Raw genomic sequence first — 24979 nt, forward strand, 5'->3', positions numbered from 1 at the left:
TGCTGCATTTTAAGGAGAACACTGGGAACCTAGAGGACATGAGGAGAATTGAGAATCTAGAATGTGAGGAGTGTGGGAACAGAAGTAACCAAGCAAATCAGGAATTTCAAGTATGGAGAAAGGAGGATACAGAGATGTAGTTGACAACCCAGATGTTTCACAGACTGCTGCCTGGTGGAAGAGAACTGGATTTGTTCTTTGCGATGTCAGGCAGCCGGAGTAGGAGCACTGGATAGAAAACACACAGAAGCGGATCTGTGCTCATTGTCAGAAGAAACTTGCTGAAATTTAGAGATGCCAGCTCACTGCCGCTGGAAAGTGTTCACACTGAGACCGTCTGACTCGAAGACCAGATGACTTGATGGGCAGTTGTATTTTGGCAGTAACACAGTTTTATGATGAATCTTCTAAGGGCTCAGAGACTTTCCTCGTTAGCTAAAAACAGGGTTTTGTAGGCTTTTCTGTCCTGGTTTTAGAAAGTTGTATACATAACAATTCCTGTTTCACACATCATTAGTTCCTGAGAAGTCTGTTCATCTGAAGGGGAAAGGCATTATTAGTTAACGCAAATAACCAAAACTTTTGTAAGGTTAGGAATTGAAGCAGACGGTGTGATGCGTAGAGTGTGTGTGTGCGCACGCGTGTGAGGGTTGTGTATTTTACCTATTTCAGGATGGAAGAGGTCCTGCGTTTTGCTGTGTTCGTCTGGCTTATTATTGTCACTACTCTTCAGTGTGGCCCTAGAACACAAAGAAACGGGGAGAGGAGCTCGTTTGATTTAGCTGGTTTTAATTTTCTTAATATAGAAAAGGATGGGGCATCAAAAGAGATCAGCCGAATTGAGTTTGTGACATAAGCAGATTCACTAAGGGAAACAGCTGACTCGGACCCAAAGTCACCGTTCCAGGTCGACCGCAGTCACTCACTGCTTTCTCATTGTGCCTTAGGTTTTTATTTTCCTCTAATGTGGAAGTGTTCTAGGAATTTTCTTTCCAACCTTTAAATTTTATGATCTTAATTCTCTCATTTTTATGACTCTGATTCTCTGCATTTGCATAGGAAATTGAGAATGGTCTCAGTTATAGCAAAAACAATCCAGTCATTCATTTGTTCTTTAAATTTCTTATTCATTTATTCAAAAACACTCATTAAATGAAACACTGTTTCGAAATATCAAAACTTTGCCTCAATATAGGTGATTTTAAGAATGAAAGGAACACAGCAAGTCAGTATCTTCACCACTTAAAACGAATGTGCGGAGTTCCATTTTTAGGGTGTTTTGAAACAAACGTAAACGAATTCCTCTGTAAAATTGCTGTTGCTGAGATTTGGGAGAGTAACATAGCCCACATCATAACGGGATGCAATAAAAACTTATTATAATAAATCTGTTAGCACCAGCATTATTAAAGTTATTCCACCACGGATGAGTCCAAGCAGGAAGTCTTTTCTTAATGAATAATCTCACCTTTTTCTTCTTCTTCCAACAGATTCCAGAGAGGTGACTACCACATTGACGTCTGTATCAATGACTACCTGGATGTTTTCTGCCCTCACTATGAGGACTCGGTCCCGGAAGATAAGACTGAGCGTTATGTCCTCTACATGGTGAACTTTGACGGCTACAGCGCCTGCGACCATACTTCCAAAGGGTTCAAGAGATGGGAATGTAACCGGCCCCACTCTCCCAATGGACCGCTGAAGTTCTCCGAAAAATTCCAGCTCTTCACACCCTTTTCTCTAGGATTTGAATTCAGGCCAGGCCGGGAATATTTCTACATCTGTGAGTATACAGAGATTTATTGCGTTGTAGGGCAGCTGCAAGAACCCAGACTAATGTTTTACCCATGTTTCAGAGAATTGCAGAGAGCCGGACGCTGCATTACAGATGTCTCCTTGTAAATGCATACATCAGGAACCCTAGATACATTAGCTGGGAATTGAGAGCGCAAATTAGATTAAAGACACAGCTCCTCTCCCCCTATGAAATTGCGTGTCAGCCTGTTCAGTGAACCACTGCTGACTTGTATTTCTTTTAAATGAAAATTGCTAGGACTTCTCCAAAGCTGAGGAAAAGAAAAAGATTCCTGAAGAAAAAAAAAAAAATTAAAGGAAATAATTAAATTTACATAGCTTGCAGTCATTGGATTTCTTATTCAGGTGTCAGCAATACCCTTTCAATCATCCACACTTGCAGTGGAGAAAGCCAAAACTCCTGCACACGTCAGCATGCTGACGATAAATGCTCTCTTTGCACCAAGGAGAAAAGACAATTATTAAGAGCAGCTGTGTCTTTAAATAGGCAAGAGCGTGAAGAAGCATCTAGAAAGGGTTCCAAAGGAACTGGCATAAGTGAGTTTCCCACCTGTGATTCTGTCCTGAGAGAGCTCTAAAACGTTCTCAGCTGACCTCTGTGTGAATCCTATTGCTGTGGCCTTGTTTTCCATCCGTGACGTACACCATCGCTGCTCCGGGCATCCTGCTGGTCGTATAATCTAGGTAAAAGCTTCTCCAGCTTTACTGTGCGTCCGTCACCCGGGGACCTCGTGAGAGTGCAGGTCTGATTTAGGTGGGGCCTGAGAGTCCATATTTATAAAGCTCCCATGTGACGCTGCTGCCCTAGGGACCGCACTTTGAGTTAGGACGGTTACAGGTATATTCAATGTAGGCGGCTTGCTGTGTGTCTGGACTTTTCCTTTCCAGTAGCAAATATTTAAACTATCTGGCCTTTTCCACGTATTTTCACTATCAGCTGAAGGAGTTCAACCTTTTTTGCCCAGAAATACATTTATCGACCAACTTATCATGGCTCAGTAATGTTAGGGGTTGCAAGACCAAAAGACCAGTCCTGTCCCCAAGGAGTGACCGTCTGGTGGGGAGGAGAGGGAAATAAATTGGCAGTTGCTGAAGGAAGGTAAATGCAGGGAGCAGGGGGCACAAGGGCACAAGGGGACGCATACCGCACCTGCTTGAAAGAATCAGTGCGGCTGTACACAGTGGGGAGAGGCAGGCGATACCACCCAGTACACTTAGCCTTGACTTTCCACCCCTCCTTGCCAGACAAGCAAGATAAAGAATATTCCTGTTTTTCTGACTCGTTTCTTCACCCTGAATGTCCCCACAGACTCCTAACCCACATGTTTTTTTAAGTCTACGAGGATATCTAGCTCCTCTTCTCCAGAAAACAGAATTTTATATTAAGCCGGATTTCACTATCACACGGGCACTCCCACTTACACTGAGATTGAATTTAAAAAGGAAATTGAACAGTACCAGTTTTATTATTTCAGTACATATTTTAGTCATTAGTCATGAGAAAACACGTAAGAGTCTTGATACTATCTCACATTCGATCCACAAAATAAGAAAAGGAATATTGAGTCCCACGGATGGAGGAAACACTGACATACATTGACTCCACGCGTTCTCAGGCAGCAGGCTCCTGCCTTTTCCTGATTTTTACTTTGTGAAAGAATCTCATTCAGCAAATGGGCGAAGGGAAAAAGGGAGACTTTAGTGGCTGGACGGCAATCATTAATTGCCTGATTCTAAAATACCCTTCTGATGTAAGAGGAAATCCTTGCCAGTTCCACAATTTACATACTGATTCCTCGGATTAAAACACAACAACAAAAGCAAAAGCCAAAACTGAATTGAGAGCACTGAGATAGGAAACATACCAGCTAACTAGTTGATTGCATGATTATTAGAAATTATAGAATCCATTGAGGTTCATAAGCAAGATGTTACTATTCAAATATACCCATAGTGCTGATGACTGGGTTTTTCCTCATTTGTGGTTAAATTCAATATTTCACTAAAAATCATTATGTGTCTTCTATAACATTCATTTAACAGAGTCATTTAACTGTCAAGGGCTCCTGTCAAAGTAATTGTTCCAAAATGCTTCAAAATATCAAGAGCTTTTTGCTGTTCAGCTGAGTTTAACCTGAATTACTTTTTTTAATGGTAAAATAGCACAAAATTAGCAGCAAAGAGATGTTCGTTTATAAGAAGCACAGTGGTCTCGGAGTCCGCTAAATTGGATTTTCAACCATGTCTTAGAACCGCAAGAGCATCCTTCCCTGTCTTTTTAGTAGGGAAAGGGTTTTCGCTCTTCCTTTCTCTGCTGAGAGCAAGAGCGGCAGAGCTAGCGTGAATGTCTTACAGACGTTTACTGCACTGGGGTCGTAATTAAACTAAAGGATTCTTAGGGGAGGATTGGCCCTCAGTTGAATTTTCCTCTCTCCTAATACGCATGGAATGAACAAGATGATTGGGAAATGGCTCTTTTCACAGTTATTACCTTACAGGAAGCTCTGTTGCCGAACTCGGAACAAGTCTGACTAGTCGCCCACTGGCCAATTTTGTAAAATGTTCTTAACTAGACCGGGGGTATATTTCAGATCCTTGAGGGCTTCAAATCTCTAACAAGTCTTCCAAGAGAAAAAAGAAAGCCGTAGCCCATTGGCTGTCCTGCTTTAGGGTGCTAGAGGAAGGGTTGAGTAGAGCGGTGAGAACCGAAATTCAAATACACACTTGGCCTTGGGGAAAGAGAAGAGAGGAGGGTTTCGTATCAGAAAATCCACTCATCACTTACTCAGGGAGGACACAATTTAGAATGTTCTTATCAAGTTCAGCTTTATGCCCAGTAACATTTGTTTCCTTCTTAATGTGTTTGAGTCATACAAAATTAAGAAAACAGAGTAGTTGGAAATATGTGATATTTCCTGTTTACTTTTGAAATAAAATGCCCTTCACTGTTCTAGATCTTTGATTTGTCCCAAGACTGTCTCTGTGCTATGTCCTCCTTTCCTTGGGAACGGGCAGTAGATTAAGTCGTTATAATCTCTGATACCGCTAAGGCAGACCGAGCCCATTCTTGAATATGACAGATACTGTTGTTAATCTACAGAAGTTATTTTGGTGAGAGATGGGCATACTGAAGTAATTACAGAGAGCCGGTGGTATTTCTATCAGTGATAGATTTGCAGAACTGCCAGTCAATAGATTATAGCAATAGTCATTTATATAGACTTCCTAAGGCAAAGAGTTATTTTAGAAACTTCACAAGTACTCATTTTAGAAATGATTCTCATAAATATTAACCTAATGAGAAGAAGTTTGAAAGAAGTTTTGCTGCTATTATTTTTTTTTTAAAGATTTTATTTATTTATTCGACAGAGATAGAGACAGCCAGCGAGAGAGGGAACAGAAGCAGGGGGAGTGGGAGAGGAAGAAGCAGGCTCATAGCGGAGGAGCCTGATGTGGGGCTCGATCCCATAACGCCGGGATCACGCCCTGAGCCGAAGGCAGACGCCCAACCGTTGTGCCACGCAGGCGCCCCTACTGCTATTATTTTTTAATCAGAAGAGGCGAAGGGAAATAAATAAGGCACTGTCAGTTATTTTTATAAGTCAGGAAAGCGCTAATTTTGAAAAATTCTCTTCTGTAAAGGAAGGAACTGTGGCCTGGGCCCTTGTCTTGGCCTCACTAACTGTACAATCTTGGGTAAATCGTTTCATCTCTCTGGATTTCTAAGTCCACAGCTGTAAAGTGACGTCGTTGCAATAGATGGTTTTTAACATTTCTTGGAGCTTTAATATCCTAACCTTACTATATTTTATCTAAAGGTCTGCACACCAGGGTAAGAAATAACATCCGTAAAGTGTCTCAGCCTGATGCCCTCCTTAGTAGGTGGTCGGGAAATGCCAGTTAAAGGGATCTGTGGAGGGCGAACGCAGAGTGCAGGGGCGCCCTAGCATACTGAGCTCGTTCCACGCTTGCCGGCTTATCCGAGTCCCTGTCGGCCGTGGTCTTGACTAGTGCAGCAGGCTCCGGTGTCCCCCCACTCCTGTCACTGCTCCTTCAGAGCCCTCCAGTGACTTCTGGGCTGGGCAGGACAAAATCCTGAGTCTCTAACCTGGCCAGCAAGGTCCTCCGTGGCGCGTCCCCTTGCGCTTTCCACCCTTGCCTCTTGTCTCCGCGCCAGCCCCCCCCAGCCCTCCTTCCTGTCAGTGCCCACCCCCAAAGTCCACAGGAGGGCTTCGGCACTTTCTCGTCCCTCTGCCTGGGGTTCTCATTGCTCCAGCACCCACGTCCCTTGCTCTCCCTTTCTTCAGGTCAGCTCTGATCTCCCTATATAAAGCTAACATGTCCGTAATCCTCTGCATTCTTACCCTGCTTTATTTTCTCGAGCGCTCATCACGCCTGACACTGTGTATTTATGGCTGCTTGCTCGGCCCGCCTGCCCTACGCCCTGGACTCCGTTGTTTGGCACATAATAGGTGTTCAGTAAGTGGAGGTCACCGGTGTTTACATAGCACTCGATTGCAAGCACTGTTCTGAACCCCTACAATTCTCAAGGCAGTATGAGGAGGTTCTGTTCTGATGTCCCATTTTATAGGGGAAGAAACAGAGGCACAGAGAAGTTAGGTAACTAGAGAAAAGTTCACACAGATAAGTGATGGATTTGAGAGGAAATTAAGTGAGTAAACAACGAACAGGAAATGAAGAGATAAAGTCCGAGGTCTCCTGTGCTTAAAAAGGAAAAGCATACCTTATTTTGTATTTTTTCCCCAAAAAAAGGTAAAAACAACGAGCACGACTGTTTAGAGAATATTACTTTATAAACTCTGCCAGAAACCCCAACTCAGGTAGTAGCCAGATTTTAAGCACATGTATGCAGTTTCAGCTTTCCAAAGAATACTCCTCCGTCTCCATGCAATACTTCAACCGTACCTTCCCAGAGGCGTGACCCTTTGAATACAACAACTTTCTGACCCAGAATTTGGGTCAGAGAAATTCTTAACTCCAATGACTATTCATCCTCTAGGCTGAATCATGATTGCACGCTGGATTTAGGAGTGAGAGACCTACAGTCAAGAAGACAAATGTCATTTTCTGAAAATGATGCTAAAAAGGCAGAGACATCGTCTAGCATTTGCCACATCTAAGTTTCCTCAAAAGAAGGTACTCGGAGTAAAAGTTTATAGTCACAGCACCCAGATGCAATCCAGAAGTTTCCGAGAGATTACCGGGGAACACACTCTTCCTAAGCTCACTGGCGAGTGAAGTTGTGTGCACATGTTATTTTCGTATTAATCCTTTGTATTAATACGGTTATAGAAGTCGAGAGCCAAAAAGATGTCCATTTCTTTCAAGTTAGAATCCTGAAAACATCAATGAAAAGACAATCAGGGAGGTGAAGACTTCTGCTCCAGTCTTTTGGTATACATATTTTTCAAAATTAAAAAGAAAATCATGAGGACAGCCTATGTTACTATGGGCATCATTCTTAAATCCACAGTATATAACTAGTCAAATGTGTGTGGTTAACTGCTAATTCTCTGTTTTATGTGCTTCAAATAAAAGTTTATAGTCTTGGGCGGTGAGGCATTTTTCATATGTACTACGCAATTTTTAAAACTAAGTAAGTAACCTAACTTCTAAAGAGATATTGTATTGAAGTGATCAAGATCTGCTTCAAAAATCATTTGATTGGTACAATACAGTTATTGACCATCCTTTTAAATGATATAAGAATATTCAGTAAATCTGAGAATACTAACATAAAGAAAGTCCCTCACTCGCCAACTGGCTCTGTTCCAAAAGCTTATTTGCAGCTGAGTTGTTTGCAACTGAGAGTATAGTTTCTCATAGAAGTGTTTCTAAAATCAGGCACGCTTTCCATAATGTGGAGAATCTGCTTAACCATAATATTGATTTAAAACTGTACATTTTCATTGAAAAGGTAATAGAGGGGTGCCTGGGTGGCACAGCGGTTAAGTGTCTGCCTTCGGCTCAGGGCGTGATCCCGGCGTTATGGGATCGAGCCCCACATCAGGCTCTTCCGCTATGAGCCTGCTTCTTCCTCTCCCACTCCCCCTGCTTGTGTTCCCTCTCTCGCTGGCTGTCTCTCTCTCTGTCAAATAAATAAATAAAATCTTTAAAAAAAAAAAAAGAAAGAAAAGGTAATAGAAAATAGCATGTAGACTAGGTGTGCAATAAATACTTGTTGAATAAATAAATGTCATAATAGTAAACCAAGGACAAAAAAGCAATTACATGTTTTTCCTTATATGCTGATGTTTAAGAAACGCAGATAAATTGGAAGCCCTGGGTTTCACTGTACCCAGCACTGCAATTCCCTGGTTTCTTATTTATGTTTTTTGATCATATAATGAGGATACACTACATCAAAGGGGAGAGTGGAATATGGTTTTGAAAGGAAAACGGCACAGACTCTGGTGAATGCAGCCTTGCCCTCGAATCTTCTATACTCTTAATAGCCGTGTGACTGTGGGAAACCGAACCTTGCTGAGCCTCACTTTCTTCATCTATAAAATGGGCATATAAAAATAGTTTATTATCACAATCTTTATTTCCAAGGCTCAAATAAATATTTTTAAAGGACCAGCTAGCTGGACCACCAAAAAGATGACTTCAGCAATTCACGTCCAAAAACTTGGGTGTCCTTTGAGGGGACGCCTGGGTGGCTCAGTCAGTTGAGCGTCTGCCTTTGGCTCAGGTCATGATCTCAGGGTCCTGGGATCGAGCCCGAGTCCCTCTCGCTCTACGTGCTCATTCTCTCTCTCTTTCTCTCTCTCGTGCTCTCTCTCAAGTCAGTAAATAAAATCTTACAAACAATAAGAACAACAACAAAAACCTGTGTGTCCTTTGAAAAGTTACGGCACCTTGAATAGCCCTCATTTTTACTTTAGTAAAAAATTTCATAAATTCCTGGTAAAGATTCACATTTTAAGTATGTGCCCTATATTCTGAACTAATGTTATGCTAGGATTATATCTGCCTAAGGAGTCTTCGTTCCCCTCTGGATGTCCAGTTTTTCAGCAGCTTACCTTAGTAACGTACATTAAGAATTATTTTGGTCCTGTCAGTTCACACCAATCTGCCTTTTTCCTGAATGGTTCTTATGGAAATAGAAGAGTGTCAAAACAGCACATTTATCAAAGCAGGAGGTAATCTTTTCCATCTTAATCTTTTACTCTTGCAGGGGAGGTGACCTATAAGTACCATGTTCTTTCTTAAAATGAACAACTCAAAATTTGCTCCAGAGTGTGTGTGTGTGTGTGTGTGTGTGTGTGTCTGTGTGTCTGTGCGCACACATGCACGCACGCATTTTGCTTTTATTATTGAAAAATGTTTTTGCTTGCTAGCGTCTTATTTTAGCAGTAAACGTTCTAGCATATACTTCAGCTGAGATTCAAGGGGTTTATAACTGGAATTTCCAGAAGGACTGTGGTCGAATACTAGTGCACCTTCTATAATTTTTTAAATATGTAGACTCAGAACATGGTATTCAGCGAGGCATATTTATATTAATAGAAAAAGGAGTTGAAGGGCAGTGTGAGGAAATGGACGCATTTTAATATTTGCTAAAGTGGGGAAGAGTGAACACGGCACAAACATCAAAGAGTAATTGCTCAGGTACAAAGTATATCATAGTCACTCAAACTTATTTAGTTGTTTTTTTTTTTTAAGTTTTGCTTTATTTTGAACATCCAGTGGAACAGTTTTTCTCTATTTGGACACTGGAAGTTTGTCTAGATTACATCAGATTTCTTTTTTTTTTTTTTTAAAGATTTTATTTATTTGTCAGAGAGCGTGCACACACGCAGGGGAAGTGGCAGGCGGAGCAGACAGAAGGAGAAGTGGGCTCCCTGGCAGGCTCCCCGCTGAGCAGGGAGCCCAATGCGACACTGGACCCCAGGACTCCGGGATCATGACCCAAGCTGAGGCAGACGGTTAACTGACTGAGCCACCCGACTGATGCAGACGTCCCTACATCGATTTCTGTCTGAAAAGTTGTTGTATTTCCTTTGTGTAACCGAGTGGTCTTTAGTGAACCTGCAAGAGTGCACCTTTTATTTAAAGAATGAGTTTAGAGGGGCGCCTGGGTGGCAGAGCGGTTGAGCGTCTGCCTTCGGCTCAGGGCGTGATCCCGGCGTTATGGGATCGAGCCCCACGTCAGGCTCCTCCGCTAGGAGCCTGCTTCTTCCTCTCCCACTCCCCCTGCTTGTGTTCCCTCTCTCGCTGGCTGTCTCTCTCTCCATCAAACAAATAAATGAAGTATTTTTTTTTTTTAATTATAAAGAATGAGTTTAGAGAATAGTGTCTGTTTCAAGTTGTCCCTAGCCATCTTTTAGGAAAGCATGAATGGATTTCAAGGGCTCTTAAATGAAAGTTAAATAAAGAACATAAAAGAGAATATTTAGAGACTTCAGGATATTTTTCTATGTTAATTGTAAGTTTCTCTTACAGAAATGGTTGTTTATTGCCAGGTACCCTGTTAACCTTCAGAAAAGAATACTTGGTGTCAGCTCAGCCGTGCTTGGAGTGCGGATGCTCGAGCCGTGATTCAGATAGTCTGAGCACAACCAAAGGCGGGGGAGGCAATTAATAGGAACGTAGGATATTTAAAAACAATTTATTATTTTTAAAAAGTCGGCAGTATTATTTGGTCAGGTGCGGAGAATTTTTAAAGAAGAAACGCGTGCTCTGGTGAATGATTTGCCCAAAGGATGAGGGTCCCGTTAAAGAGAGTCAGAGAAATGAATGCCAGGTCTGTGAAAAAGGAACCTGGAGCAAACATCCCTGCTTAATCGGTTTTGACTTTGGGAGCCGCCTTAAAGTTCGCAAAGGGCGTTTAAAAGCTCTTGAATAATTGCGGCTTGATGGAAATTCATGGTATAAGCCATAAGAAACTAAAGACTCGTAAGTACTCTTTGCATTGTTTGAAGTTTTCAAAGGCTGTGACACTCTGATAAGAAGTTCAAAAACAATAATTTTTATTTGGGCTCCTTTTAAGAATTTAAAATGCTATTATGAGACTGAGGGAACATGTAGAGTTCTGGACCTCGTAAGGGGGAGGAAGGAATTAGGCCACCTTTTGCTTCCTTTTACCACACTGAGCCTAAATGCTGAAACAGAATATATGAAAGGATTGGGGGTTCTTAAATCCCTAAATGTCAAAAGTGGCCACATCTCCCAGAGAAATAACGCACCTGACTAATTGTGTAATTTCACAGGGACGTAGCAATTCTCAGCCTTATAAACATGTAATGTACTAATTCGGTTGCAGAGTTAACTGAAAACAGTGTAATGAGCTGCTGCATTGCGTGTATGTGTGTTACACAGAGCGGATGCCAGGAGAAAGGGAAATAACACACCGGTGACACTTGGAATAACAGTGTTTATACTTCATTGACTTTGAGTTGTCAGCATGCCATTCTCTGTGTTTCCCTTAGTAACTTATTAAGGCAACTGAACTCCAGTGTGATGATGTCTAAGTGTCATTTGTTGTAAATTACACAAGCATGCACACACCAGAGGCGCTTAGTCAATCTTTTTGAAAAAAAGAAAAAATAATACTTTCTCGTATGGACGACAGAAATGTTATCCAGGAGACACACAGAGCACAGAGCGAAAGGTGAGTCTCTGAACATTGTGCGTGCTGGAGGAGCCAGATTTTGGCCTTTCATCAGAAGACATACTATTTCTACAGATTTCCCCACTCATCTATTCTTGCTCTATTTTAACAGAATGGTCGTGTAACTCTTGGTTTGAAAGTTGTCATACAGCCTCACAGCAGGCTTATATTATCTACAGAGTGCTTTATGAGGAAATATAAATCACCACAAATGAGACTTTTCACAGCCAGAGATATGTAGAAATTTGTGTCAGTGCTTTGCTGGCTTGCTAAAAAATATCTCTAGGCTCCAAAGTGCTCTCACAGCTCATCCTCGCTCCCTACCCTTTTGGGAAGCAATTCTCAAAACTTGAGATTTATGGTTCAGGGAGCTGATAGTGGCTATAAAGTTTTCTATTTTCTCTTTTCTTTAATATTAATGCGGGGAACAAGGCATTATCATTCATTATTTTAGTTCATGAGTATCCTGTGGGCTTGAAATGTGGTTTCTTGGGGATATGGCTTACCTCTGTTTAATAGGGGAAATGCGTGGACTTCGGCAACAGGCTTCCTTTACCATTGAATATTTTTAGGTAGTTTGTAGAAAATTCACATTAGGAACAGAACTTTAATATATGTGCTATATCCAGGTTTGGTTTTAAAATTTAAAGCTTTACAAAATATTAATTCATTCTGAGCCCCAGAAGTAAAGTATCACAAATTGGAGACTAGCCAGGCAGTCTATTATTGTTAGAAATTGAAATGATAATGTCTTTTCGCTGTACTATTTTCAGAGATGTACAGTGTCTCCAGTAGTGTGACCTACATTAGTGTTAGGTGAGTTTTAGTTTAGGTTGGCACTCCCTTTTACACCCCACATCTTTAAAACCAAATAATGTCTGAGTCATTAATAGAGAATCTGTATTGTTAACTTAAAAACTGGCCAGTTTTTATTAGCTCTAATATCTGGTTTCTGATGTGAATTTGCTTTTTCTAATTTTTTTTTTTTTTTACAAAAATTTTTTCGGGTTAGTTTTCTCCTTAAGTACATTATCATAGGCTCTGGCTGAATCTGAATCCATGCAATTTCCCTGTATGTTTTGCTTTAACAGTTTCAGTGGGTGCTCAACCTTGAATGTAGAACTTCTTGCTTTATTTTAGACTGAGTTCTTAAGGAACAAATCTAAAGAAGAAGAGTAAAATAGAACCAAAAATATGAATAGCAGGTTGTTGGGTTTTTTTTTTAAACTTTTAAGAGATTGCTTAAATGTCTTGCTTATATATCATGCAGTTCAGTCAGTTTTGAGTCCATATAATGAATACTGCAATGATTTAAATGAAATTTAGTTCAGAGCAATTATTATTGTAAAAGCAGCCTTTTGCTGAAGGCTTACTCATACCTTGACTGATAAGTATGAGTTCTGATCACCGTAATTACAGTGGTTTAGCATTTATCGCAGTTTTACTGTATGCCAGGCACTATACTTGTTTTTACTCGTTGGCTCCTCATCTGTAAGGTAGGTACTATTATTAGCCCCATTGTGTAGATGGGGAAACAGGCTGAGCGAGCTTCAATCCAGTTAGTAATGGAGTCAGGGTTCAGACCCACGTACTTTGACTCCAAGTCTAAGCTCTTTACTCAATTCATAATATTTTATTTTTTTAAAGATTTTTCATTTATTTATTTGAGAGACAGAGATAGCGAGAGAGAGCACAAGTGGGGAGGAGAGGGAGAAGCAGGCTCCCTGCTGAGGAGGGAGCCCAATGCGGGGCTCGATCCCAGGACACTGGGATCATGACCTAAGCTGAAAGCAGACGCTCAACCTACTGAGCCACCCAGGCGCCCCCATAATAAATATTTTAAAAGAAGTTAAAGTAAGACCAATTTCAAGCACTCTTGGCAAGTCTTTACATAAGTCCTAAATACTATACCCTGGAACTTAAAAGCGAGTTCTAAAAATGGCTCGTGTACCTACAGAGGGATGTTTCACATCCGTTCACCCCTGAGCTTCACACAGTAGAGCACTACTGAGTGGCTTGTGGGGTCAGAACATGAAAACAGAATAAAATGTGTCATTCACTCCCTATTTCAATTGTGATGAAAACAGTTAATAGTTAGCAGGACCGTGGAAAGTGTATGTCTCTCTGATACCCTGAGTCATTTTTCAGAGGTTTAAATCTGATGAGCAGAATCAATACCCAGTGTAGGTATCGGTGACTATGTTGCAAGGCCTCGTGGGCAGCTGTCGCCACATCCCAGCCTGGCACTATGACATGTGAGGGATCGCTCTGCCTCGTTGGTAAGCAGCACGGCAGCAGCCAATTGCTGCTTCCATTATTATTACCATTGTAGTGGCTGTGGCTGTTGTTATTAAAATCCTCCGGTTTTTCACAGATTTGGAGTTTTTCACACATTTTTGCAAATTCAAGGAAAAGGAGTAGCGATTCCACGAGGAGAAGGGCTCCTTGGAGAATTTATTCGTGCTTTAGAATGAAGGTGAGGAACGGCAGCGGCCGTGAGCAGCAGCGGGCCTTTACGCAGCAGGGGGGTGGCACTGGTTCCTGACGGCAGTGGCCAGCCTTGGGGAGACCACCCAGCAGCCCTCCAGAGAGCCAGCTTCACACCACTCCCGGGGACTTGCTCGCTCACTGCCTCCCCTCTCCTGATAAGGAAATCGGAACAGCCAGACTCTGGGAATCAATGAAAAGACAGGTCTGACTGGAATGGAAAGGCTTTGAAAAATGACAGTGGATAGGTAGATTGGGCCAGATTAGGGAGGGCCATGAATTCTGTTCTCAGGAATTTAGCGCTTACCTAGGAGGCAATAGGGAGTAGTATGTTTTTGAGGGGGAAACTCATTTGGGCCTTAGCCTAGAAATACGTGGCAATCATTGCCCTTAGGGCTAGAGGCTGGCTGGTTAGAGAATCAGAGCCGGCCGGTAGTGAGCGCTTGCCCATTCCACACGTTTACGGTTCCTTCTCATCCATACCTTATCACAGCTCTGTGTCTCGCACTATTACTGTTCTCATGTTACCAATGAGGAAACTGAGGCACAGACAGGTCAAATAGCTTGTCTGAAACCACACTGCTCTTGGGTGGTGGAGCCCAGAGTGGAGCAAAGGCATTCTGACTCTGGTGCTCATGCTTTTAGCTCTTTTTCATGTATGACAAGTAACGTTCATTGGCTTATTGCATAAAAAGGACCAGTACTTAAGGAGAAATTATTCTAATATCACAGAAATTAATACCTTTTGCTTGAATTTCTGTCCTTTCTATATTGCCTTCCCTGTCTATTCAGCTTCTTTGTCATAGGAGCAGAGTTTAAAAAAAAATTTTTTTTTTTTGCGTAGGCTTTAGTGATGTTTTTATTAAGTAGATTTCTACATCAATAACATTTGCTGGATTATTAATTTAATCAAATAGCAGAATTTCTGACCTTTTGATAGGATGTGTTTACCATTTTAGAAGATTTATTGCAGCTATTTCTTGAAGTATTTATATTCAAAAATGCTATATAAAACCATTTATTAAACTGTACATGGGCTGTTGGTACTGGTACATCATTAAATTTGTGGCTGCAGAAAAATCTACAGACTATAGAAGGATACACTTCAGTATTATATATTGTTTTCTCATTAGTCAACCCATCAGTAGTTACTGAGCTGTGTTTAGGCATCAGGCCAAAGTAGCAGACACCTTAAAGTGACAATAGAAAGTACTCGATGTATTCTTGATCCTCCAGGAGCTCACAGTTGAGTGTGAGCAAAATATATCCATGAAAATAAGAGCAAAAGAGAAATAAAGTAAATTTCGAGATTGACACCGTCCATAAAAAAGAGAGAGGATTGCCTCAGGGGGAAGACATTAAAGAGTGACATGCTGACTTGAGGGGCAAGGTGAAATTCAGGTCTCAGGGCTTAAGACACTATCCTAATTTTAGTGACAGAGGGGGGTAAAAATGTCGCTTCTTGGAACTCACTTCCAGAAAGTCTGATCCATTAAATTTTATGAGGTTGCAGTAGGGATCTTCATTTTTAACAAGCTCTCCAGCAGTTTCTCCTGCAGGTGATATTCATACCACACTTTGGGAACATTGGCTTAAAGTGGGAGTAGAGGGGTCTAAATTGTAGACCAGGAAGAAGTAGTAGATCCTGGAAGCTTTGAGTGAATGGAACAGTAGCACTGGTGTTGAGAAAACGCAGTCTTTGTCATGTGAGGGTTTTTATAACCCAGGGAGCTCTAGTTAGAAAGAGCTCAAGCTAGTCTAAGAATAAAGACTAAGATAGACCGAGATTCTGGGAGGCAGCTCGTTCACGATGGTCATAATAACAAATCCTTCCTTCTGCCTCACTAAACAAATTGTCTCATTTGCTTCATTCATAAATAAGATTCAATCTTACCCCACTGATGCAAACAAGAACCAGGTGACTCTTTGGGGTTTTTGTATTTCTTATACAATTTTTAAAATTTTTGTTGTACAATTTTTGTTATAAAGTGAATTCCTTTTGCAGAGTGGCAGCCTGTGAAAGTGCAGATAAGAATCAGAAAGCCACATAAAAATAGGAAACAGGCACAATATCAAGCAGTAAGAAATAGTCATTTTGGACCCAACAGTTCACAGGGAAAATGTGTACTTGGGGAAAAAGGAAAGAATAGTGAGAAGTTCCTGTAATATTCTAATTCCATAACACAGGGTTTTGGAAGGTACGTTGAAGAAGTGGGTACTGCCTATTGTCTGTGACCTTTTGTGCTTGTCAGTTTGTTTTCTTCTCCCCAATATTCAGTTAGAGTCTGATGAGAAAAGGAGTATATCTAAATGGAGCCGTGATTCAGTTATGATTAAAGGTCAACAGTGATGTGTATTTAATCACTGTTTTACTACTTACATATTGGGTTAGACAGCAGTCATGTTTTTAACCATAAAATATATCCTGATTCCTAAAAATAAGACCATTGTTTAATAGGTTCCTTTTTAAATATTAGTAAGTGTAGAAAAGCAGATGAGACAAAAATGAGGAGAGCTATGTCTTAACTTCATTATTTACTAGGTGTGTTAATCTGGGCAGGGGGCTTCAACCCATACCTCAAGTTTCCCATTTATAAATGAGTTAGAGTGCTAGCTTAATAAATGGTATTCTTAATATTGATATTTGAAAGGCAATTAGTTACTTTCCTAGTTTCTGTCAAAATTAATGGTAGCTTCCATGACAAATTTTTATGGGTACTTTGAATTATACATTTGCATGTGTCAGAAATAGTTCCTATCATCAACTAGTTTGAAATACACTGGTGGTCAGAAATAGCTTTCTGTCATTTACTCACAAGGGCATTTTTCTCTCTTCGCAGAATCAAATATGATCAAAATACATTGTCAGTTCACTGTGGTTTATTTAGAATGATCAACAGCAGTGGAGATACAGAAATACCAGTATGTCGCTTTGAGAACCATTCTGTGGGTCACATCCAAGACTGCAGCGGTCCGCCGAACTCACGCAGAATATTTTCCAGGGCTAACTGGAAAACTGCATTGCCATTGGCAGGTTTTATGCACCTGTTTTTCTTTCCTGTGGAGTCTCATACCTGCAAAACATGGAAAAATGTTCTTTTCCTAAATTGAAGAACTCAGCTGTAGTCTAAATGAAATGGGATAAATTATCTTTTTCACAATTATCCATTAAAGGGAGAATTAGATTAATATTAATCACAGATGTTTCATCAAGTTTTATTATCAACCAGATTGACTGCCAAAGTGCTTTCTGGAAGACATTTTCTCTCCCTCCCCCACCTGCTACTGAGAACAAACTGTTATTATGGGTCCTTAGATAAAGATTAATGGTTTTGGCAGTTCATTTGAGGAAATCTGTATTTGACTGTATACTCCACTTCAGTTCAAGGCGTCTCTGAAAAGCGAGGCTTGTCACTTCCCTGATAGAATTATGCAGTGAAGGCACAAGATGATATCATTCTTTCCACCATCAGAAACAGATTAATCAGTATACAGCCCTAGATTGGTATCCCCAAACCCATATATATATATATACATTCTGGCACCTTGTTTATAGATAAATTTAATTCAGGTATTTTAGTAGCTATATTTTTACCTATCACACTTACATTACTTTAATATTACTTATAGTTTTTATATCCTCTCTCTTTTTGGGATAATTCATTACCAACTGTGTGACCCTTATAACAAGTATGATTATTTGGTAATGCCTCATCCATTTGCAAAGTACACCACAGATGGGTACCATATTCATTAAGGTTCTCAACTTGTAAACAATATTTGTCAGTTCCAGCTAACTTTAACAAAAATAGAGGCTCTTTCTCCCTACTAAAGAGACTGATGCATTTAACTGAAGACCGCAGGATGAACAGTAACCGAGGTGATGCTGGGGATCCAGAACCTAGAAACGAGTAGATAATTAGAATTACCTCGTCAAGACCCAGCCATTCGACTTTCTCAGCTCTAACATTTCTCCCTTCCTTGTGTCACTGTACCCAGGATTCCAGCTCCTGGGAGAAGGAATTTGATTGGCATAGATAGCTATCCTTGGAAAAGAATGAAGAGCACCTTGACTGATAATCCCACCAAGACTGTGTGAAATTAAGGAAAGGAGTTCTTCCAAGTTTTTGTGGTGGTGATTTGGTTTTCAGCCTCCAGACGATAGGCATTGATGCCAAATGGGCAAAAAGCACCACTGGCCAAAACAAGGGTATATTTCATTGTTGAACCATAGTGGAGAATACATGGGATTGTTCAAAACAAAGAGAAAATCTACGTGGCAGATCCTTTAAGTGCAGTAGGGGCAGAGCATCAATTTACCATTTATATTTCTAGTTTGTTGCACAGTAATAATTTATCTCTGTCCAGTACTTTTGCACACTTTACCATGATCCAACAAATTAAAGAATGTGACTCATCTTTTTCCGTTAGGATTTCCCTCACATTCGATTGCTTTTCTTCCTTTCAATGGAAAAAGCAAAACTTGACAAATAATGGGAAATATCCTTATGTGCTGATTTACAGCTTTCTTTCATTGACATCAGCAGAATATAAGAAACGCGCAATGGACTGAGTTGCGTCCCATTCTGGCCGTGTCCAACACTAGTCAGATATGGGATTAGTCAGGTAACTGAGTCTGTCTTCGAATGTAAAATGACGGAGTTGAGCTAGATTGGAGATCCCAAGGAACGAGACTTTAAAGATGTTACAATTTCTGACATCAGGTTTAAGTTTGCCAAATTCTGGGTGAAAGTTGCTTCTTATCCCCTTCTTTGGAAGGGAAGGCAAAACTTCTTGGGGCCTTAAATGTACTGCCATGCATTGCAACTCTCCAGAGAGCGAGAGAGAGATGATCTCTTTTCTTCACCAAACTTAGACTTCCTTAGATTTAGGAAGCTCTTTTTCATTGGAGCATCTGGAGGGACCTGGCTTCCATGGAAGGAGGTTAGATTATTTATAAAATCCCATTCAGCTTTAAAATACACTAAGTATATGCTTCTCCCAATCATGAAAAATGTGAAATCTATTTTAATACCATCCATCATCCCCCTCTTTCTCTATAGTTAGCATATTGGGCTTTCTGTATAGTTGAACCCACGTCCTTGCATCTAATCCTCCATTGAGGTGCGCGACAAACACAGGCTAGTTGTCTTTTCCTTCCAGGATTCGTGTGTTTGTAGTGAATTGTGCCACTATAATTCCTCCGCCTGTTCCTGTGAAAGTTGTTTTAAATTTTTAAAATAACTTTTGTCACTTTTTTTTTTTTTAAGATTTTATTTATTTATTCGACAGAGAGAGAGACAGCCAGCGAGAGAGGGAACACAAGCAGGGGAAGTGGGAGAGGAAGAAGCAGGCTCCCAGCGGAGGAGCCTGATGTGGGGCTCGATCCCAGAACGCCGGGGTCACGCCCTGAGCCGAAGGCAGACGCTTAACCACTGTGCCACCCAGGCGCCCCTGTCACTTTTCTTGAGTCTTACGTTAAATGTAGATTCAAAGCATAAAGACAGCACCTGATCAGATGTGACGAAGAAGTAGACCAGCGTGATGCCGAGTTCGGTTTGCAGCTTAGGCGGGTTTCGTTTTCCTGAGGCACACCTGTGCTGCTTAGAGTCTGCTCTTCTGTTCTTCGCTGATTGCATTGAACTTGAATAATGTACCATTTCACTGGTTGTCGTCAAGAACTGGTTACCCCATTCAGATAATTCTGCTTACAAACCTAGTCTCAAGTCTATCTCAAGTCCCTTGTTGAGAAGTAAGGAATAACCCTGAAAGTGACTAAGCTGGGGGCAAGAGGAAGGGAGGCCTGCCCTAGAACATTGTTCGTCCTGTTTTGGCAACGCATCATTAGGCAGCTTTGCACTCCCCAGTACTATGTCATAATCTCTTCATCCACCATCTCACTCTTCTATAAAAGGCGTCATGTCACCTACATGGCTGTTTCACTACATTGTCCCCAGTGCAACCTCCTGAGTCCTTCTGCTCCCCCACAGGTCTGTGTGGAAGGTGCCCCCTGGTACTTTGAATCATTAAGTTCTGTCTGCTGGGCCCGAAGGGTCGCCAAAGCCTTGATACGTTTGGAAGCTACTCCAGGTTGTAGCTGTCCAGGGCCTTCCTGCACTGATCATCTAAAAACGAGAAGTGAGACATAGTCCCTTCCCTCATACATGCAGTTCCCATACTGCAGTTCCTAGGGTGAACGTGGTGCAGGTATTCAATAAATGCTTTTTAACTACTTTTGTCTGGTACTCCAGGTCAGCAAGTATATGCAAACTGCCAGAAGACCCTAGTTGAACCTACCCCCTTGGAGGCTTTTAATGTCTTTGTGCCCAAGTTTGATGTAGAATTTAGCACATTGGACTAGGTCCTTTAGTTCAAAATTTTGGGGACTCCCCCCCATCCCGTACAGAGCCTCTGGCTTCTGTCTGTCAAACTCCTTGGTTCTTCCTTCAAAATGATGATGACAATTTCAAATTTTGTATCTTGCTGTCTAAAATATAAGGTCACAGGACATCTGGCTGGCTTAGTTAGTGGAGCGTGCAGCCCTTGATCTCGGGGTTGTGAATTCAAGCCCCACGTTGGGTATAGAGATTACTTAAAAATAAAATCTTAAAAAAAAAATAACAATAAAATGTAAGGTCCTGAGAGCAGGGACTGTGTACTTCTTCTTTCTTATTGTAAACAAAGTGGCACAAGGAAGGGGAGGGGGAATAAAGAATGGACCCATCTACCTCTGTGAGAATCCAGGGGACTCCAGTGGAGACCACCAAAGTTTTGACAGTGACGATTCCTGCTTTATGGAATTTTTGCTCTATGCATATTTAAAGAAAATGACAGGGCAGACAATGCTAAGTATTTTTACAATTCTGCTCTCTATTCTACAGGAAGTTTTCAACTGAAATGGGGTAGAAAGCAATAATTGGTGTTGATTTTATTCCCTTGAGGAAATCTGAACAAGTCTATGTCATTTTAAACAAGCATGACATACGAAAATTAGGATTTTACAAAAGATAAATTGCAGAGTGATCATTCCATTTACAGAAGCAGAATTCTTTTCAATAGCCCTAGAGCATTTTTTAAATGATGTGATTTCTAAAAATCCAGTTTATGTATACTTTTTAGAATCAAATTGGTCACAAGGGGCAAAAGTAGTTGGAAATTTTGAAAAGATAGCTGGGGTAGGTGAGTGGGAAGAACATTTCTTGGGGAGTGCAAGGAAATCCTCAGTGCCTGAGAATTCAATATGAATCTCTTCCTTGCTAACATGGTGGCAGGGGCGGGGGTATGTGTGTGTTGTATTGCAGAGGGCAGGTTGTGGCAGCAGCTCTGGCCATGACTGGAGTTGTACACAGTATAATACTGTGCAGAGAATAGGGGCTGGTAGCTGCTTATGAGAAATAACAGTTCTATAACTTCATTAGTTTTTCAAATTAGTATCACAGACAGCTCCCACTTTTCACCACTGTGCTTTCTGGAAATAGAATCATAAAGCAGAGAGTTGTAAAGTGCCTCCCATTTTCCTCCAGGAGTAATATCTTAATTGAGACTGTATCTCTGACCATATATTTGAGAAAAAATAAATCATAACTATGACCAACCCGATGTCAATGGCAAAGATGCAGTAGCCATAATCTTCTGCGGTTATTTAAAATAGTAAAATTATACTCTTTTCTATAAAAAGGATATAAATGTATTATACACATTGATTTTACATGCTCTCTAAAGAATATGTTCAGCAAATAAAAAGTTCAACTAAACTATTTCATTTTAGCAGAACTAGCTATACTATAAATTCATTAAATATTTAATTGCTAATAATTTGGTTCTTTGTATTTAAGAGGAGCTTTGGGGATGATTTCTTTGCCCTAGTTCTGTTCACAGTAGTTTGAGTGAACACTGTCCTTGTGATGAATGTCCCTGGGCCGCATCAGCCTGTTCAGTATCCCCCCCCCCCCCATGAGATAAACCTTGATCCGATATTTGGCAGCTCTGAAATGCTAAAGTTCAGGTTTCTAAACTTATAAAATGAAGAGACTGAACTACATTGTTCCCAGGGTTCACGCCCTTGAGTTTTGTGATTCAGTGACGTCGGCTTGCAGGTTGGTGTAAGGGGGCAAAAGTGCTCAGTGTTTAGCTGTTGATAGATGATGGTGATGAGATTTGTCTCCAGTTCCACGGTTACCCCCTTATGCGTTTTCAGGCTAATCGGGGCTGCTGCTGCTTAGCATTACTCCAAAGAAAGGCCACCAAAACCCTGACCTCCTTCTTGGACTTAATGCTTTGCTGATATTTTGCTGTCATTTGCCTTCACCCTTCACAGGAATGCCTTGAAAACAACCACCAGGTTATTAGTAGAAGCTTTTTCGAAAGTACTTTAAAATCATTTTGCTTCATACAAATATGTTTTAGTGCATCTTAATTGAATGTGGGGGGAAAAAACCACTCTATCTTGAAAAATAAGCCACTTATTCACATTTATAGCAGGCTTAAGGGCCTACTTACATTGCAGGAAACTCACATGCCTACTCAGTTATTGGCTTTTTTATTTTACTTTTCTCCCCTAAACTTGCGATTTTGTGGGCATTTATAGTAGATCAGTAAGCAAACAAGCATTTTCTTGGGGTGACCTTGTCTTTCCTTCATTTATCCTTTCTCTTCCTTCCTTCATTTAACAGATATTATTGAGTGCCAGAGTGCTGGCCAGAAGTATTTTAGATTCTGTGTGTACAGTAGAGAAAAAAATAGCCAAAAGCCTTGCTTTAATAGAACCTATACTCTGCTGGGGAGCCAGGGGGTGGGGATGGGGATAAACAAGCAAATAAATAAATTGGAAACATGTCAGGTAGTTGGTAAATGCTATGATGGAAAAATAAAGCAGGAGCAGAGGGAATATAAAGGTAGGGAAATTGCTATTTTATATATAAGAGTATTTAAATATATTAAAGGATTACCCATCTATATAATTATAATACAGAGGGATATATATATATATAATATATATCAGTATAAATAGAGAAGTAGCTAGGGGTACAAAGAGGTAGATCAGGAAAGGCCTTTCTAATAGCTAACACTTGAGCAGGACTCTCAAAAAGTGAGCACACAAGCCATGTGTCTGTCCGGTACAAGGGCCGTCCAGGTAGCGGGAACAGAACCACACGAAGGGCCTGAGCAGAGCTGTGGGCCTGCGTGGCTGGAGCAGGATGAACCCCGAGAGAGCTCTGAGCAGCGCGTGTGATGGATTGGAGGGTTTGGAGCAGAGAAGGAACGTGATCTGACTTGGGTTCTACCACGATCACTCTGAACTCTTGGCCACCTCTCTTGAGGGCAGCAGAATCCTTTGTTTCTCTGGCTGGATGGGATCTTTGGGATTTGGTCCACTAAGGGGAAGAGTTTTGGGAAAACAGATGGTGCAGGAAATGTTCCATATGCTGCTGAGTAGACCTTAGTGGATCAGATACCTACATTGCAAGAGAGGAAGGAAAAGATAGAGACAAAGTCACCTTTTATGTACCTTATTAATGAACTCCTATCCTTATTGAATTTAAGGGAAAAATTAGTGAATCTGTTGCATCTGTTTGTTTGTTTGTTTGTTTTTTCCTGAGGCATCAAGAAAGGCCATTGACTCTGTCTGTATGTAAATAGGTGGTGGTTTTGGGCTCAGCAGGCCCCTCCCCCAGATGGAGCCCTCTCAGTTGGCTTTCGGAGAAGAGGAATTTCTGCTTTACATGTTAATTTGGGTTCTTGTGCCGGAACATGGGGGGGAGCAGGCAAGACATGCCAGGAGGTCAGAGACCACAGTGCCAGGCTGAGAAATCTCTCCTTTCAGAGGGGAGTGTGTACTAAGAATGCTGCCAATTTTCCCAGTTTTCTTTTTGGAACATTTGGTTACTGTGTTTTGTTTCGTGTTTTCCCTACAGTGGTGCATATGGGTACTTAGAGTAGGTCATCAGTTACAGTAATACAATATTAAAAGGTTTTTCTTTTTCTTCACACACCTGATTAGGAAATGTGGGTAGGGCATGTCTCTGCAGGCAGAACCCCACTTGGTTCTCTTACTAAAACCTCTTGTAAATACTTAAGATTACACAGTCAAGCTCTACCAAGTTTTAACCTACTCGCAGACTTTTTTGGAAGGACTTTTAAGAGCTTCTGGGAAATTATGCAACAAGTATGTGAAGTAGGGCAGCCATGAAGAAAAGTATGATTTATACTATAAACTGAGGTGGTATAGTTCTGGCATTGGAAGGATGTGGATTTGAATATCCGTTGTGCCAGCACTAGCTATGTATGTCATCGGCTAACTACTGATCCCTGTAAGCCTCGGTTTCCTCATCTCTTAAATGAGGATAATAATAACCGGCCTTGCAGAACTGTTTTGAGGATTAAATGTAATAAACCTGGCACAGTGCCTCCTGTGTAGAAATAGTAGATAAATGGTAGCTATTATAATAATATTATTATGCATCTTGAAATGAAGTTCCCTCCCACCAAGCTCCATATCAATTAAGAAATAATTTCATGTTTCTAATTTGTATTTGGTCAAGTTAAATAGAGAAAAAGAAACATTATGGAGAAATAATATTCTAGAGTAATTGGTGCCAAAAGAATCCTAAAATAAAAATATAGGTCTTCTTATTAATCCCTTTCACCAATCATTTGTAACCATTCTGCGACAGATTTATTGACTACAGCATTCATTTAGAAATGCTAAACTAATGAGAACTTGGCCATTAGTTGTGATAATGGTCTATCATTTTGAGCTTGAACCATGTGTACTTATTTGGCCTCTTTTCAAAACAATAAATTATTTCAAACTCATTTCTTCTCTTGAAAATGTCCTTATGATTTAGGTCATGCTTTGGATTATGTGAGTAGTATTCCTATAATCCATCATCCAAAATAAACTATGATTCCGGGCTATTTTAAGATTGAGAAACTTCAAACATTTTTTTTTTTTTTCAGAAATTGCATAAAGGGGTAACAGAGGCTCCTCCAGCCTCTAATTTATCTTTTTCTGCCTGTGCTTGATTGTTATTCCATATT

General features: G+C 40.7%; 1 protein-coding gene across 2 annotated transcripts in view; it reads left to right on the forward strand.

Moving 5' to 3' along the window:
- EFNA5 (ephrin A5) overlaps nt 1–24979 on the forward strand; it is a 271916-nt gene that overhangs the window by 222449 nt on the left and 24488 nt on the right. For both annotated transcript variants that reach the window (XM_040621993.1, XM_040621992.1), the window contains exon 2: nt 1491–1783. In XM_040621993.1, the coding sequence (XP_040477927.1) occupies nt 1491–1783 (293 nt within the window). The remainder of the gene's footprint in view (nt 1–1490; nt 1784–24979) is intronic.

The sequence above is a fragment of the Ursus maritimus genome, unplaced genomic scaffold (assembly GCF_017311325.1).
Source record: "Ursus maritimus isolate PB19 unplaced genomic scaffold, ASM1731132v1 scaffold_5, whole genome shotgun sequence".
NCBI lineage: Eukaryota > Metazoa > Chordata > Mammalia > Carnivora > Ursidae > Ursus > Ursus maritimus.